Source organism: Onychostruthus taczanowskii, unplaced genomic scaffold (genome assembly GCF_017590055.1).
Source record: "Onychostruthus taczanowskii isolate IOZ18803 unplaced genomic scaffold, ASM1759005v1 scaffold1, whole genome shotgun sequence".
Lineage (NCBI taxonomy): Eukaryota > Metazoa > Chordata > Aves > Passeriformes > Passeridae > Onychostruthus > Onychostruthus taczanowskii.
This window is the reverse complement of record NW_024496525.1, coordinates 4,031,091-4,046,465: the sequence shown is the minus strand read 5'-3', so window position 1 is coordinate 4,046,465 and position 15,375 is coordinate 4,031,091. Positions and strand designations below refer to the sequence as shown.

The window sequence follows — 15,375 nt, the reverse complement described above, 5'->3', positions numbered from 1 at the left end:
ATTTTAGCACTACTTGCCCACTTCTTACTGTGTAAATCTCTTCACCCTGCTGCTCACTAATCACCTTATAAGAAACCTGTTCCAGGCATGTGGTGAGCACAGTGAAGTACAGCCCCATTTATACTCAGAAATCCAAGGTATTAATCTATGCAGAGCTTCCAAAAAGCAGGAAAGCTATAACTATTGTGTTTGGTGACATTTTAGGTGTATTTTCCTTGCTTGAATTAACTTATAATTAATCATCTTCCTTCTCTAGGTGCCACGTCATCCATGTCTTTGTCTCTCTGTCATAGCAGTAAACTGTGTGTTAAAAAAGTCACATGTGCTCAGAAAAGGACAGGTGACTGCCAGCAGCCTCCCTGTATCGTGTCCCAAAGTCGGATCTGAGGGCGTCTTTAGGATCAAATCTATAGATTTGTTAGTGGCAGGTGTGCAGGGAGACCCTGGAGAGAAAACTGAATACGTGGCTTCCCCGTTTGCAGGTGCAGCTGGGATCTGGAAGAAAAAGCATCTTTGCACAGAAGATGGCAGCAAAAAAAGCTGCTGAAAAGGCAGCGACGGCTCCCTCTGCTGCCGAGTGCCTGGAAGTACGATCAGCTGCTCCGGATGCGTTGGATCCTGTGGGATCCGTGGGAGAAGCGCCTCTCCCCATCAGCAGGGGTGGTAAGGGTTCTGCTCGTCCAGCTGACCGTATTTACATAGCCTTAGTAACCATAGCGTCAGCGCACCATATTTTTAAATTAGGGTAGCATTGTTGTCCTCAGTTTGGGAATCTCAAGGTCAGTTGGAATGTCTGTATTGTGGTCATGATTTGAAATGGTCTGAGATGCAGACTAAAAATTCTAAGAGGAAAAGTCTGAGATGCGTTTTAAAAATTGGGTTCGCTTTCTCACTGGTTTCCTTTTTGCTTCACACAAGGAAATAGATTTTTTTTTCAAGCTTCTTGTCCTCCTTTTCCTTTCTGTTTGTTATATGTAAAGTTTTCTTGTTTCATCACCGATTTCCACACTTTTAGGAAGAGGGTGGTTCTGTGTTGAAAGCATTTGAGACCACTGTGATGTGGGTTCTCACTCCTACTGAAATGTTTGAAAGCTCAGTTTTCCATCACCATATCTGCTGCCACGAGACTGTGGCTTTGCTCCATAAGGAAGGCTGTGAAGCAGTGCTGATGAGTCACTGCCACCTCCAGCAGTTACTTGTCTGACAGCAACGTGACAAGGAAAGATGAAGTCAGTTCGACTGTTACCAGCATCTCCAGGCTTTTTTTTTATTTGTGTTGTCTGGGGCAGTCCAGTTTGCTTAGGAGCACCCTGTGTCTGGGTTTTACCCTGACATGCTCTTTTTCACACTGAAGCAGAGGTGAGATGTCATTTGAAGATTGTCACCATTTGGCTGAGGTTTGTGTCAGCCCTGCCCCCTGTTAGAGAATTGATAAGAGAACTGCCAGGTGTGCTGTGTGTGCACAAATCCACCATCCAGGTCACTCTACTGTGCTTACTGTATGTCCTATTGTAATTGCACATGTATAATTCTGTCTGAGAAAGCTGAAAGGGAAATAGAGCAGCCTTATAGCTGGCACCCTCTTGAACATGAATGCTTTTAAAATGTAGTAGCATGACAGAGAGATTACAAAATGGCTTGGCCTCTTCAGCCAGACTGTGGTGGCAATATCACTAGAAGCAAGAGAGCTTAATTTATTGTAGTAACAACATATTTGTTCGTTGTAATTCTTAGTTTATTTGCTGGTGGTGGGAGGTTTACTGAAGCTTTTGCCAAGTTGCCTTGTCTTATTTCTTTCTGCTCAATATGCAAAACAACTGTGGCAATAACATAAAATCTTCCTGGTGTTATGTTGAGAGTCATTGCTGCTGTTTGAACAGGATTTGATGCTTTCAGGGTTGGCTGGTTTAGGGGCGTAGGGATGGTCCAAGTCAATATATGAATAAAACATAAGCAGTAAAGTCACAAAGTCAGCTCCTTGTATAGTGGGGTCACAGGAGAGCTGGAGGGTCTCACACTGCCCAAAGGAGCATGTTACCTGGTGCTATGGTTAAATGAAATGAACATTTAAAATGGATTTTGATCAGATGATAAAGGGGATTCAGTTTTGTTCAGAGTAGGAAGAATGTCCCTTGCTGTAACTTCTAATATGTTTAACCCTTGAAGGTGAGTACAGGATATTGTTAGAAGCAAACATGCCTGTATAGAGAATTGGTCCTGTATCACTCTGCAAGCTGGTTTACCTCATCTAATTTTCTGTCTTACTCAGCAGATATTTACTAGGTCATGGTTCAGCTGACATGGGAATGTGGGTTTAGGCATTCCTGGGCAGAGAAAGAATCTAGTATTCACTAGGTTGGAAAAATGCTCTGATGCATCAGTTGTGAATTTTGCTGCAGTTTACCTTTTTGTGCTGTTGCTTTGCATTAAAGAAACTTAATTTCTTTCCCCTGCCATCCTCCTCAAGCTCCCAAAGAGACAAGCTGGAAATTATGTCAACATGTATGTTGTGACATGGGATGAAACCACAAATGGTTTAGTTTTGTTTGAAGCTAAACTAGACTTCTTTACTCCTATTCTAACTTTACTACCAAGGTAAAGAAAAAAACCAAAAACAAAAGGAGAAATTATACAAGCCTGTTAATGACAGAGTTGAGATTTATTCATAATGCTGTAGGCACAGATCACTAACTGCTTTCTCTGTTGCTTCTTATAGATAAAGATGATGACTTTTTGACCTCTCAGCGTCCTTGTCTCATAACGGGAGAGGGTCTTGGAAGCCAAAAGAGTGAGCAGGAAGCTCAAGCTATTCACAAAGAGAACTTGGAGAAGTTGCGGTCCATGTCTGAGGAAGAGATCCTGCAGGAGCAGGCGAGGCTTCTGGCTCAGCTGGGTATGTGCTTCCCAAGGCCAGCTCTAGAGTTGAGGCAACTTATTGAATGTGTAGGTGTCCTGAACTCTTAGCAAATTCACAGGTCAGTGATGGGAACTTGGAATTCCTGCTTATTCCATATGTGGATAATCTTGCTTCCATGTCATGTCAGTAGTTTATAAGTAGAGAACTAAGTGTGAAGAAATTAGAGAGTGTTTATTTTTCAGTGAGAGTTGGTTTGGCTTAAGTCTTTCTTGTCACCCCTCTGTGGTGGGTTAAGATGATCCGTACACTTTATTGGCTTGCACTCTGAATACATGATTGCACATAAATGTTTAAGGTCCTAAAATGTAATTTTTGAAGCTGATAAGAAGCAGTGTCATAGCAATGCTGAGGTGAGAAAGAACCCTTGGTCTTCCCCTCCAAAATACCTAAAACTTGGGCCAGAACTGTCAGTACCCGGATAGGGAGAACATATGGGCATGTGGGAGACTTCAGTTCAAACCTATACTTGTAGAGCAGAAAAATTTGAAATTAGCCTTGACTTTTAGAAAAAGTGTTTTAATTATCAGGCTGTTGGGTACAGGCATATTCTAGCAGGGGTGTGGCCTTGGGTTTGGAGCCCTGTCCACAGTGGTGCTCTGAGAATGTCTATCACTGGCAGCTGATGACAAGGTAGAGGAGAACACTGAATGTGGTGTGTTTGATAAGACTTCATGTGATCTGGGCCACTGCAACACTTGTTGGTGTTGGTTTGATGAATTTATATGCTCAGGAGGAGCAGATGTACAGATGTAGGTGGCAGACAAGATTTTTTTAAATTCTCATGATTTCAGGTCCTCTAACATCGAATTTAGATATGAGTGGCATTTTAGATGCATAAGTCTTGTGGGTTCAGCTTAAAGATTGTATTAATTATCTTGACTTCATTGCAAACAACATGGGTATAACTGGAAAGGTGGCAAAGGAACTACACAAAATAATTGCAGCCAGATTAGGTACATCCTTCTTTCAGAGACCCGAGTATTTTATTTTGGTTCACTGCTTATAACAATGGCATGTGTATGAAAAATACCCTGATTACCTACTTGCTTCTTCTGAGGGATTTGTGATTTTTGCTCCGTGTCCCCACCACTCTGTCCTTTGGGATATTAGTGAAGTGAATACTTAAAGAGTTTAAAAAGGATGGGATGTATTTTAAGTATTTTTGATCAAGATTTTCTGAAACAATGTGAACAAGATTTTCTGAAGCAATGTATGTTTTATATGCCTTGTAGATGACAATAGTAGATACTTTAGTCTTTTGAGGCTTTAAAGAAACTGAGAGTAATTTTGGAATTCACAGGATATCTGTGGGTAGAGAATTATACATGATGAAACACATTGCTGACTTACAGATGGATTTAGGAACTGGACAGGCACAGAGCTGTGAATTAAGGAGACTTTTTCTCCATATTGGGGAGTGTGAATGATTTGTGCATGTTAAATGCTGTCCAGTCCCTGAATTAACTTCTTAGTTATGAAGCAGATGATACTCTGAAGTGTGAAATATGAGAATGGGTAATGGTTCTGTGCTGGGCAGTGTCTTATTGTTGATACTGTGCTGGTTTTGTTGGTGGAGACTCTGGAGAGAAGTAGGCTTAGTTTCTGACATACTGTGCACAGATTGACATCAGTGACTTTTTTGTCACTGTGTGAAATGATGAAGTAATGAATACAGTCTTTCCTTGCTCTGTAGAGTGAAGTGTAAGAAAGTGAGAGCTCTTGCCTGCATTCAGAAAAAATAGGAATACTTTAATGAGACTGGGCTGAATGCCTGTCCTTCACCAAGGACAGTTTAAACTGCATCATTGAGGAGAGTGTGCAGCAATCATGAGTGTGGGATAGATGTTTCAGAGACATGGGAGTCATTTTTCAGATGACTTATCTCAGGTACAGAGCATTTCTCAACTGCTTGTCCTTTGTCCTCCAAAGAATAAATAACTACTATAGGTGTTACGTTCTACTTTATATATCTCTGACACTGCTTACTGGAGTATTTCTGTACCTTGTTGAGGCACAGTGCACAATCTCTCACTGTCCACCTCTGGCATTAGCATCCCAACACATCTTCTAGAGAAGAGTGTTCAGAGACAGTGCACTCCACCCAAAATGTGGGATATCTGTAGCAGATCTGAAAGTAAAATTATGATCTTAGAGCCATATGAACATAATCTATCTTTCAAAACACATCTACCTCCCAAATGTTTCTCTTCAAAGCATGAAGATAATGGCTGTGTCTTTTTTCTGGGTGTTGTCAGACCACAGTTGGAATGGGCAGTCAGTTCAGGACAAAGATCACCTTGTAACAGAATATCTGAGCTGTGGCTTGCAATTCAATAAAGATTAGGTAATTTTTTTTGTGGGGTCTGGTGTGTGTATTCTTCTGGTGTTCAGATTCATGCTGCTGAGTGGTCCACAGGCAGGGACCACAGACCAGAATTCTCTCCACAGTTAATAGTCATGTTTAGATGTCCCATTTGAGTGGCAGTGAGGGGAGAAGAAACAATTCCCTTTATTTGTAACCTGGGAAAATAGAATTTTTGTGGTTGCTTTACCCTGAAAGACACTTGTCAGTTCTTTCTCTGGTGTCTCCTCACCAGACAGTTACACCCACCTTATGTGTCTAAGAGGTCATAAAGCAGTGGAGGGCCTCAGTTTGAAGAGAAATGACAGCTGGTAAGAGAAAGAGGACATGTAGAAAAGACTGAAACATAAATAGCAGGAGCTATAGGCATATGAAGTATTTTGAGATTTTCTGTCACATCTCTGTCTGTCTCTTTGTCAATACTTGCAGATCCCAGTTTAGTTGCTTTCTTAAAATCACAACGTGGTAACAATGAAGGCCAGAAAAAGGAATTAAAAATGGAACTGAACAGACCAGAGGAGCTTGTGGAATCTCTGCCTGTGGCTGACCATGGTGTAAGGTCATCTCTTTCCATGCAGGAGTCAGGTCTGGAAGAACATGTAAGGAAAGAAGAAAATATGAAGGTAGAAATCATGGGTAAGAAACAAAGTGCATATTGTTAATTTCCTGAGCAGAAATACAAGGTTTGTGTGGTGTTTGCATCAATCTACTTTGTAGTGATCCAAATCTGAATTTTGTAGTTATATTTAAAAAAGACGTCTCTGCATGGGCTCCCCAGATTAGAAAGGTGGCACACTATGTAGTGGAAGTGCCCTGTTCATTGGGAGGTCTTGTTTTTTGAAATTTGTTCTAAGGCCTCTGAAGGGAAAATGTATGTTAAACTAGGCATCATTATTGCTCTTCTGTTCAGTCATGTGAACAAGGAAACAAAAGAGTGTAGTAGTGAGATTCAGCTGGTGCCTGAATAATTTCTTTTAACTGGTACTGGTTGGAGACAAGAGAGTGTTGGGTAGGTAAGGGTTATCAATTTGTTCACAGGATGGCACAGAGATGACAATCACTCTCATTCTGGGGAAATTGCTCATATAGAGCATGTATGTCTTAGTGTGACACTTCTCCTGATGGCCCCACTCTGTGTCTTGTATCTCAGAAGGCACCCAGTGATTTTCACAGGATAGAGTTCTTTTCTTTGTGCTTTGGATGGAGGGGGGAAGTATTAAGGTGGAGAATGTTCTGCTTTTTGTGGACTGCTACAGAGCTGTTACTTCTTACGACAGAACCTTTTAATGCTCAATATGTGCCTGTATGAGGAGAAAGCTGCTTTATCTCCAGTAGCTAGAGCAACCCCATATATTCCCATGGCAGAAAAAGGAAGAGTTTGCCATTTAGGCTTCTGCTCTTATTGTTGCTTTCCTCACTGCATTTTTTCTTTAGCAATTTCATTTTCTCTGTTGTGATTTTTAAGCTCCCATTGTCATTTCCCTCACACTTTTGTTCCTAACATACTTGTCCTGCAATTTCATGTCAATTTTTGCCTTCCTCCATCTCTTGATCATCTCTTCTAATGCATCCTTTGTGTTCCAGTGTAACCTGCAGAGTGATTAAAGAAGTCTCTGAACCACTTTGGGATTTTAGCTTGATGTTTGCAAGAGATAACAAGCATTTACCATTTTCTTGCTGAGAGGGATGAGTCTGTCAGTGTGTGTTTGTACATGTGCAGGAGAAGTAAAGCTCAGCCTCTTTTTGAAGAAGACACTTCACTGAACAGGTCCTTTTGCAGTTTATCCCCAAGTTTTACTTTTCCACAAATCCATCTTAATCAAAGGGACTATTTTTAGTTCTTTTTAGTCCCAGAACAACTGAGTGCACAAGTAGGCACCAGGTCAAGTGGCATCTTTTCATCTCCTGGGAGCAATAGAAGCATGTTGTTCAGCTTCTAATGGTAATAATAGTAATGCTCTTGGGAATAGCTCAGTGTTTAAAACATTGTGTGCTGACATATTTTGCCTCCTATAGAAGACAGCACAGGAAAAAAAGAGGAGTTTTTCCAGGATATTTGGAGCAACAAAGGGTGAGCTGAAACACAGTTAAAAAACAAGGGAAGCCTTTTCAGTACCTTAGTTTATGCCTGCAGCCCATCTTGGTCAACAGAAGATGTAAAAATTAATTTGATATTAGCTCTTATTGCTGGAATTTCAGCATCACTTTATACTCAGAAGTAAATGCATCATGAATAGTCCAGCAGAAATGGTCACACTCAATTTCTAGTGATGACACAAAGCAATAAGATTGCTCAAAAGTCAAACCTGCCTCTCTAATGACATAAAAGGCTACTTTTTACTAGAAAAAAGATGGTGAAAACTTTATCCAGCAACTTGTAACCTTATCAAATGGAGAAGTTAATTCTGTCACTGAGAGAAAACAAGAAGCAAAGCAAAAAGTGAAGAGGTTGAATGGTAGCCTTTAATATAACCCAAGTCTGAGAAGGTTCAGTGCAAATGTTGCATTCACGCTGCCAGCTTGTGCTTCTGTAAAGGGACTTCTCGATAAGTCTGCTGATGCCTTGAAATATATAGCTATCTTTTCTTGTTGACAAGATCACTGTACTAAGGGCTTCTAGTAACATGCATAATCTTATTCATAAAATGATTAGCTCAATCCTGTCAATTTAGTGATTAATAGAGAAAACATTTTGTTAAATTACAAATGTCGATATATTTTGTTTTTCTGCTGATTTTATTTCCTGTCATGTTGCATCTACCACCCACAAATGTTCCACTTTGATGCATTTCAGATGCTTTTCCTTCAATTCAGTTAAAATGCATGCTGAGCCTTTGGCTGAAATCCTGCAGAACAGCTTTCTGGCTGAGCAAGATAACTCTGTGCTTGGTTCCTTGCCTGATTCAATACCATATTGATCATAAGGGTGAAGCTTCATTCTGGAGAGGATGAGTGCCCTTCTTGAAAGTTTATCTGCTAATTGGAAGAAAGTGAGAGGTTAGGTTTCAGGCCAGTTATCAGCAGGAAAAGATCTGATGAAAGAAGAGCATTTCTATGGGACTCGTTGTTCCTTGCAAGAGAAGACTGGTGTGCTAGGATTAATAGCGGCAATGCAGATGAGCTCTCGGCTGCTCCAGCAGGAGTGATGCTAGTGCTTTCCATGCCCTTAGACTGCCTGTTACTGTCCTTACGTGTGCTTTCTTTTGAGATAGCAAAGACTTGTTAGCTCATCTCTTCTTGTTCTGGTTTGGGGTAGTATCCTAGTAGCAAAGCCTTACCTTTCCTCGTTATCTCTTTGGTCTCTTCACTTGTGAGATTCTTCCACATGCTGATGTGTCTCTTTCCTAGGGCAGCTGTTATGATGTCAGGCACAAATGTCTTGTTTCTCAAATTCTTGTAGTCAAAGGTCTTTATAAAGTTAAATTAGTAATTTCTTCCTTTAGTATTTGCACCTTGAAATTCTTGTTTAACTGTCCATTTTCCCCACTGAGCTGTCTCTGGAAAGCTGTGTGAATTTTCAGCTGTTTTGATCTTTTCTTCCCAAGCTGATGTCCTTAAGCCTTTAGGGAGAGATACTGAAGAACAGCATCACAAATGCAACCAAAGCACAAATATTGAGCTGCCTTCAGTGTATCTAGGCTAAAATCTTACTGAGTTCCAATAATTTGCTGGGACTCTGCTTTAATACTTTTCAATTTCATGTCCCCCCTAACCCTCTCTTCCTTGGATGATATAAGCTTGCTTTCTCAAAAGTAGGGCTGATAGTATTTTTTCTGCACTGGTTCTGATAATTTTGCCTTACTTGTGTCCTGACTTCTGTTCAACTTCTCCTAAATTAGCATTGTCTGAATTTCATTACAGTGCTGTTTACTTCCTTTTCTTGCTCTCATGAAAGATGAAAATAGCTTTAAACCTTTGATGTTTATGCATCAGACAACAGTCAGTTTGAAAATGTTTTTTTTAAATTTTACATAATCTTATATGTGGTGCAGTCTTTAAACTGAGTAGCTTGGCAAAGAAGGAATAGTATTTCCTTCATCACTGCCTTGGAAGGTAAGACTGACATTTATTTCTTCCCACACAAAGATGATGATCTGCCTGTGAAGCCCAGGAAGGAGTGGATTCACATGGACAATGTAGAGTTTGAGAAGCTGGAATGGATGAAAGATTTGCCCTCACCTCGGCAGAAGAAAACCAAAAAGGTTTGAAAGCAGAAACTGATACTTTGCATGTTTGTGTCTGGATCATATTTCTCAGCAGTAACAGTTTTGAAGGCTTCAAAAATGAGTCCTCTGGCTCATTTTTGAAGTCTGTGGAATTTCATCAGGTTGAAAGATTCCCTATTTTCTTTCACACGATGGGATGATACAGGATCAGTTCAGTCTGTAGCACTCACAGGTAGGAAGTGAGAGTCTAGCCATTGTAATCTGGGATGAAACAGGTGTAAAACTAAGAAAAAAGGAAAGATAGGAGTATATTTTTTTAAAAAGAATTTGAGGCCTGAGGAGTTTTTGAATTGTCATCTTCCAGCAGGTGATGTAAAAAGTGTTATTTTAAGAGATGAATTGAGTGGACAGTGATAGAAATAATAGTTTTCTCCCTCCACACTTTTGCTATAGGGAATGCAAGCTCGATTCAGCTTAAAGGGAGAGTTGATTCCTGCAGATGCTGATTTGCCAACACATCTAGGCTTGCACCACCATGGAGAAGAGGCAGAGGTAGGTGGGTGCAATATAATAGAAAAAGTTATGCACATTTTTGTTTTCTGTGTTTGATTTGGTAGATTCCTTTTGTATCAAGCTTTTTAGTGACAAAAAACCCCTTTAAAAAGTGCAGTAATTTTTCTTTAGAAACAAGCTCTTGAAGACAAGTTGTGTCTGCATGCATGAGCTGCATTACTTCCAGAAAACTGTTGATGCTTTTTCTCTTTAATGCTATTAAAGTTCTGTGGTGTTGGAAAAAGGTGCACATACTTCCTTTGCTTAAGAAGTTCAATTTTTTCCTGTGACATCTAAGATTAGAATCTCTTCTGCAATTGCCACAAAGTGGCAAACAGCATTGGCTTGCAATTTTATCTTCTGTTATGCAGTATGTTACAGGTAATCTTATTTTAAGGGGCCTGTTTTCAGCTGTAGCTGAGGGTGTTTTTGGTTTCTTTGTTTTGTTTCCCCCTGCCATTTAGAGAGCTGGTTATTCTCTGCAAGAGCTCTTTCATCTGTCTCGCAGCCAAGTTACACAACAGAGGACACTGGCTCTACAGGTCTTAGGTCGTATTGTTCAAAGGGTAAGTCACTTTAAGGAACTTCTCCCCATAACTCAAGTTTCTGGTGGATCAGGGCCCAGATTCTCTGGTACTAGTTGTTTGTTTTCTGCTGTTCGGTGAAGGTGAGCAAAGTCACCAATAGGGCATTCTGTTCCACTGAGGATCCTTACTGTTAGATAAGCTAAGCGTTGGGATGCAAACTGAGATGCAGGTTTCTCGGATAGTTCCAGAGTATTTTTCTCCCAACAGGTTGTTTCAGGTGCTGTTCAGCAGCAGTGGTGCAATTTCAGTTCTCTTGTTAATTTGGATTCACACTGATTTTTTTAAATGTTATTTTTGTGACAAACCTATTCTTGGCATTGACCCTTTCACTCCTGTTGTCTGAGCCAACATGATGTGCATTTTCTGTAGGAGGTGAGAAAGAGCCAAGCCTACTCATAGAGAAATGTGCCAAGAGGAAAAAGCAAAATGAATACTTCTGTGCACATTTCTACCTAACTTTGGGGGAAGTGCTAACATTCCCCCTAATGGCACTGGAACAGAGAAGAAGAAACATGGTGGTTTTGAGAAGGGTGATGGGGCAGAACAGGGTGAAGTCAAAGGATGAGTGCAGACTTTATAAAGATGGGTTTCTTGCACTAAGGAACTGCAGTTGTGTTCCTCTGTGTCAATGAATGGAGGATAAAATACAGGAAGAATAGCCTCCACACAGTTTAGCAGCTTTACAGTAGAAGTGGAAAGAGGCAAAGATGTAAAATGTTGAGATGTGACAGCCCAGAGATGTATCCAGCTGAGATGACACAGCTTTAACCCTGGCTCTGTCTGGCACTTTGCAGGCCAGGGCTGGAGAGTTTGCTTCCTCATTGAAGGGCAGCGTTCTGCGTCTGCTGCTTGATGCTGGCTTTCTCTTCTTGCTGCGCTTCTCGCTGGATGATGCAGTGGAAAATGTCATGGCAGCATCTGTTGGTGCTCTCCGGGCTCTGCTGGTGTCACTTGATGATGAGGTAAGATAATCATTCAGAACCTGAATTTGATTTCATGCTGAGCTGTTTACAGGGATCAGAATGAGAAGACATTGTAAGTAGCGTAAACAAAGGTTTACTGGACATGTAAGCTTAATGGTGAGTGGAATGTCATTGCTGTGCTTTGAGACAGACAATGGAGTGTGTTATCCCAGTCTAAGGGATTCAGGTATCTTTTTTTCTCACTGTTTGAATTCCCTCTTCCCTATGATTAAATTCTGTGAACGTTGCTGAGTTTCTTCTTTTTCTGTTTTTACAATCTAGATCAGGCCACTACTACTGTATATGTTGAATTTATTTTTTAATATGTTCTCTTAGGTTGTTTACTCATTTAATAGTTTTTCTGCTTCTTAACAGATTAAATATTCTTCATGCTTTCCTTTATGCCTCATAATAATGCTGTTTTCTTTTTCTCTCATTGTCCACTTTCTGCTGTTCCCATGTGTTTTTGTCACACTGATACATACTTAATTTTGCCTGTTTGTGTGTTTATTTTCTCACTGACGCTTTTTCACCTGTTAGAAGGTGTTGAGTTGTTGACTTCTTTAAGATTTTCAGGGCTGCTAGACAGTCTAGAGCAGCCAGATTAAGATGTACTCCTGGTTGGACAGAAGCAATCTGTTACAGGCAGAGCATGCTGTAGACTGTCTTCCAAGTATCTTGCTTGTGAGCTGCTTTTCTGTTTGACTGCAAAGGGGCTGGTGATAGAAGAGGTGGAGTAGAAGTACCCTGCAACTTCTACAAGGCCTGTAGAGCTATCCCTAGGGAGAGGCAAGAGAAATGGAGTAGGTAGCTTTTTCCACATCTTGCTACTTTTCTATCTATGAGCCCAATGGAGTTCTGCTGGATGAATCCTGCCCACCCATCGTAGGTAGTTAGTACTATGAATCAGCTTCTTAATGTATTTTTTCTCTCCTCTGGTGTTACTCTGGTTTTTAAGTGTCTGCAGTGCTGTGATTTTTCAGATGGAAGCTTATGGTGAGATGTTTTGTGTAAGTGGAGATTGCTGACTCTTGCTGCAAGAAGCAGCACTGTGAATGCTGTGTCAGTATATTTTCTAATCCAAAGAGTCCTTCCTAGAATCTCATATTGCTGAATTTCAAAAGGTCTCTGAGAAAGGGACAGGGTTGGAAGCCTGGCATTCTGCTCCAGGATTTGTAAGACAAATAGGATTTATCCTCACTATAAACACAGAAGATCGGCACACATAAAAATCATGCTGTCTGAAGGTTTTGTTCATCCTTCAGTGGATATGGGAAGGAGGCAACTTTCTTTTTGTTTCCTCTGATGACCCAGGCTACCTCGTCTTAATGCTTTTCCTTCTCTTGGTGGAAGGAAGACTGTAGTCCCAAATTCTGTATTCCAGATGGACTCATGGCTTCATCCCTTCAAGTCAGGCCTCTTCTGACCACACCATTCACTCACCATCTTTAGTTCAAATTGCATTGGAGGTTTTTTAATGTCTGATAATAGCTTGTGCTTCCTTGGTACTTGGCAGTTGAGGTCTACCACTACTTTTCTGTCTAATGTGGTGTTTGTTTCTGGTAGTGGGTGCAGGAAATGAAAAGTTATAGCAGTTATTAAGCAGTGCAGGCATTTTATTTGTCTTTCATATTCTAAAACTTTTTGGGGGAAGTAGGTCTGGTATGGGAGCAATCCCCTCTCTGAAGAATTGGAACAATTACCCTAGTTGGGCTGTTACCCTAGAACTTGAGAGTACCTGACACTGTCATCAGCTGTGAACAAAAAAAGAAGTTTTTCTAATTGCTTAAGCTGAGGGATGTTCAAACAAAAGTGAAGCAAACATGAACAAATAGACCAAGCAGTCTTTATCATATCAATTTTTGCATGATCTTTCTGTTATTTGTGACCTAAGTTCCACACGGGTCCAAAAATAGGAAGTCAATAAATACCAAATTTCTGTTTAATGCCTAGAGCTTTGGTAGTTGTTTTGTTTATTTATTTACTTATTTATAATCCCATTTTTTTTTCCAGTTAAACTACATTTCTGTAAGCTGTGTAGTAAATTTAATTCACATCACAGTAGTTCTTTTTCAGGGTCTATGTGTGTGTAAGGCCAAAATAATTTCCCTGAAAAAGTGTTGAATTCTATTTGTATATGTTTAGAATAGCTTTTATTGTCTTTACATTTTCTTGGGATTATGTAGGAATCAATGAAGCATTCCATATTCAAAAGCATCCCCGAGAAGTTTTTGTCTTTGTCCTTTTGGCTTTATTTATGAGAATTTTATTCTGTATGCTTTAACACTCCTTATAGAAATACCTAGATTGGACTTTCTCATGGTACCAAGGGATGGCTACATTCCCCTTTGTCCCTAACAATGAGGAGGAAGAAGAGGAGGAAGAGGAAGAGTTAAATGGAACAGAGAAATGTCAAAATAAAAAATTAAAGGATGAAAACAAGCCAGACCCAGATGTGGCCCGATATGATGTTGTAAAGGTAAGCACAGAGTTAGACCCAGAATCTTTTTAGGAAAATAGGCTCAGTGCAGTGCTGTATGTGCTGTTGAAACATCCACCCTCCTGTGCATGCTGGACAAGAACATTCTGAACAAGAATTAGAACTCTTTCCTGGCTGTTGGTTGTTGTGTTTCTGTCATATATTACCAGGAGGATAATTTTATTGGTCTCTAAAAATATTGAGACTTGACCTGTGTGATTTCAGTATTATTAATATCTCTTAACTTCCTCTAGGGAATTCAACAACAAACACACTGATGACCACATAAGATGTCCTGAAAGACTGCATACAGACATGACTTTCATGCTCACTTACTTGAATTAAAAATGAAAAGGTTCCAGCCATTATTAAAATGTCTATATGCACTTTTTAGAAGTTAAACTAGAATATTCAGTTAGATAGTTCAGAACTAGTAGATTTGTTCAGTGATACTCTTTTTTTATTTGACATAAGGTGGCTATTTACCATTTTCCCAAACATCATGTCTACATTTCTCAGATTAAGATTTTTACAGTGTTCAGAATGAATTCCTCCCACATTTTAAACCTAATCCTATATTTTTAATAGGAGATGTAAAAATAGCAAACTCTGTTATCTCAAACTCAGCCTTGGTGCAGCCCTCTTGGCCGCTGCAATCATTAAAACCTGTGATCACATCACTTAATTCTTGAGCTTGTGTTTGAACAGCATTTGTTCTAAAAGCATCATTGGGTGCATGAATTACTGTCCTTGGGCATTTGGTCTTGTTTACAGGCTTCAGGATTTCAGATCTGTTCTGCTAGGTGTGTGACACTGTTTAAAAAAATGTTACAAGAGTGATGGATAGACAGGAGATCAGGTTGTGATTCTGTAAACTGTGTCATGGTTCAGAGTAATTCAGTTTGTTCTGAGTGGCCTAGACATACAAGGTATTTGGGATCAGATTCCCCTCTGTTCCTGTTGCTGTGCAGTTCCATTTCATGCTTGCTTATTGGCTGTTAGAACCCAATTGTTCCACGCAGTTGGAAAAGCAGTATTTAAACTAGCTGCTGAACTTGGTCAGGCCTAGAGCTACAACTTGCTTGGCTGCAAATTTTTAAAATATCAGTAATATGAAAACAGGTATTATGGATTTGCCTTTTCCCAGAATCAGGAATGCATCACACTGTTACGTAAATTGATTATTTGTTTCCTGGCACTGCCACTGATCAAAAAAAAATAAAAATCACATCATCCCTATGTATCTCTTTCTTACTGCAAAATAGCAATTTATGTCTGTTCTCTGTTTCTGTTAACTTTCTCTGATGTGACAGGTACTCTCAGAGTGCTGCATTAGCTGGAGATGGTGTC

General features: G+C 40.0%; 1 protein-coding gene across 4 annotated transcripts in view; it reads left to right on the top strand.

Moving 5' to 3' along the window:
* Window positions 1-486: 486 nt before the first annotated feature.
* RPAP1 (RNA polymerase II associated protein 1) overlaps window positions 487-15,375 on the top strand; it is a 32,368-nt gene continuing 17,479 nt past the window's right edge. For 2 of the 4 annotated variants that reach the window (XM_041399111.1, XM_041399103.1), the window contains exons 1-8: window positions 487-663; window positions 2,717-2,893; window positions 5,709-5,915; window positions 9,366-9,481; window positions 9,899-9,997; window positions 10,462-10,563; window positions 11,379-11,546; window positions 13,843-14,025. In XM_041399111.1, the coding sequence (XP_041255045.1) occupies window positions 525-663; window positions 2,717-2,893; window positions 5,709-5,915; window positions 9,366-9,481; window positions 9,899-9,997; window positions 10,462-10,563; window positions 11,379-11,546; window positions 13,843-14,025 (1,191 nt within the window). In that variant the 5' untranslated portion in view covers window positions 487-524. Of the gene's footprint in view, window positions 664-1,320; window positions 1,360-2,716; window positions 2,894-5,708; window positions 5,916-9,365; window positions 9,482-9,898; window positions 9,998-10,461; window positions 10,564-11,378; window positions 11,547-13,842; window positions 14,026-15,375 lie in introns of those variants that run through there. The other 2 variants (XM_041399127.1, XM_041399119.1) reach the window with 2 other exon arrangements.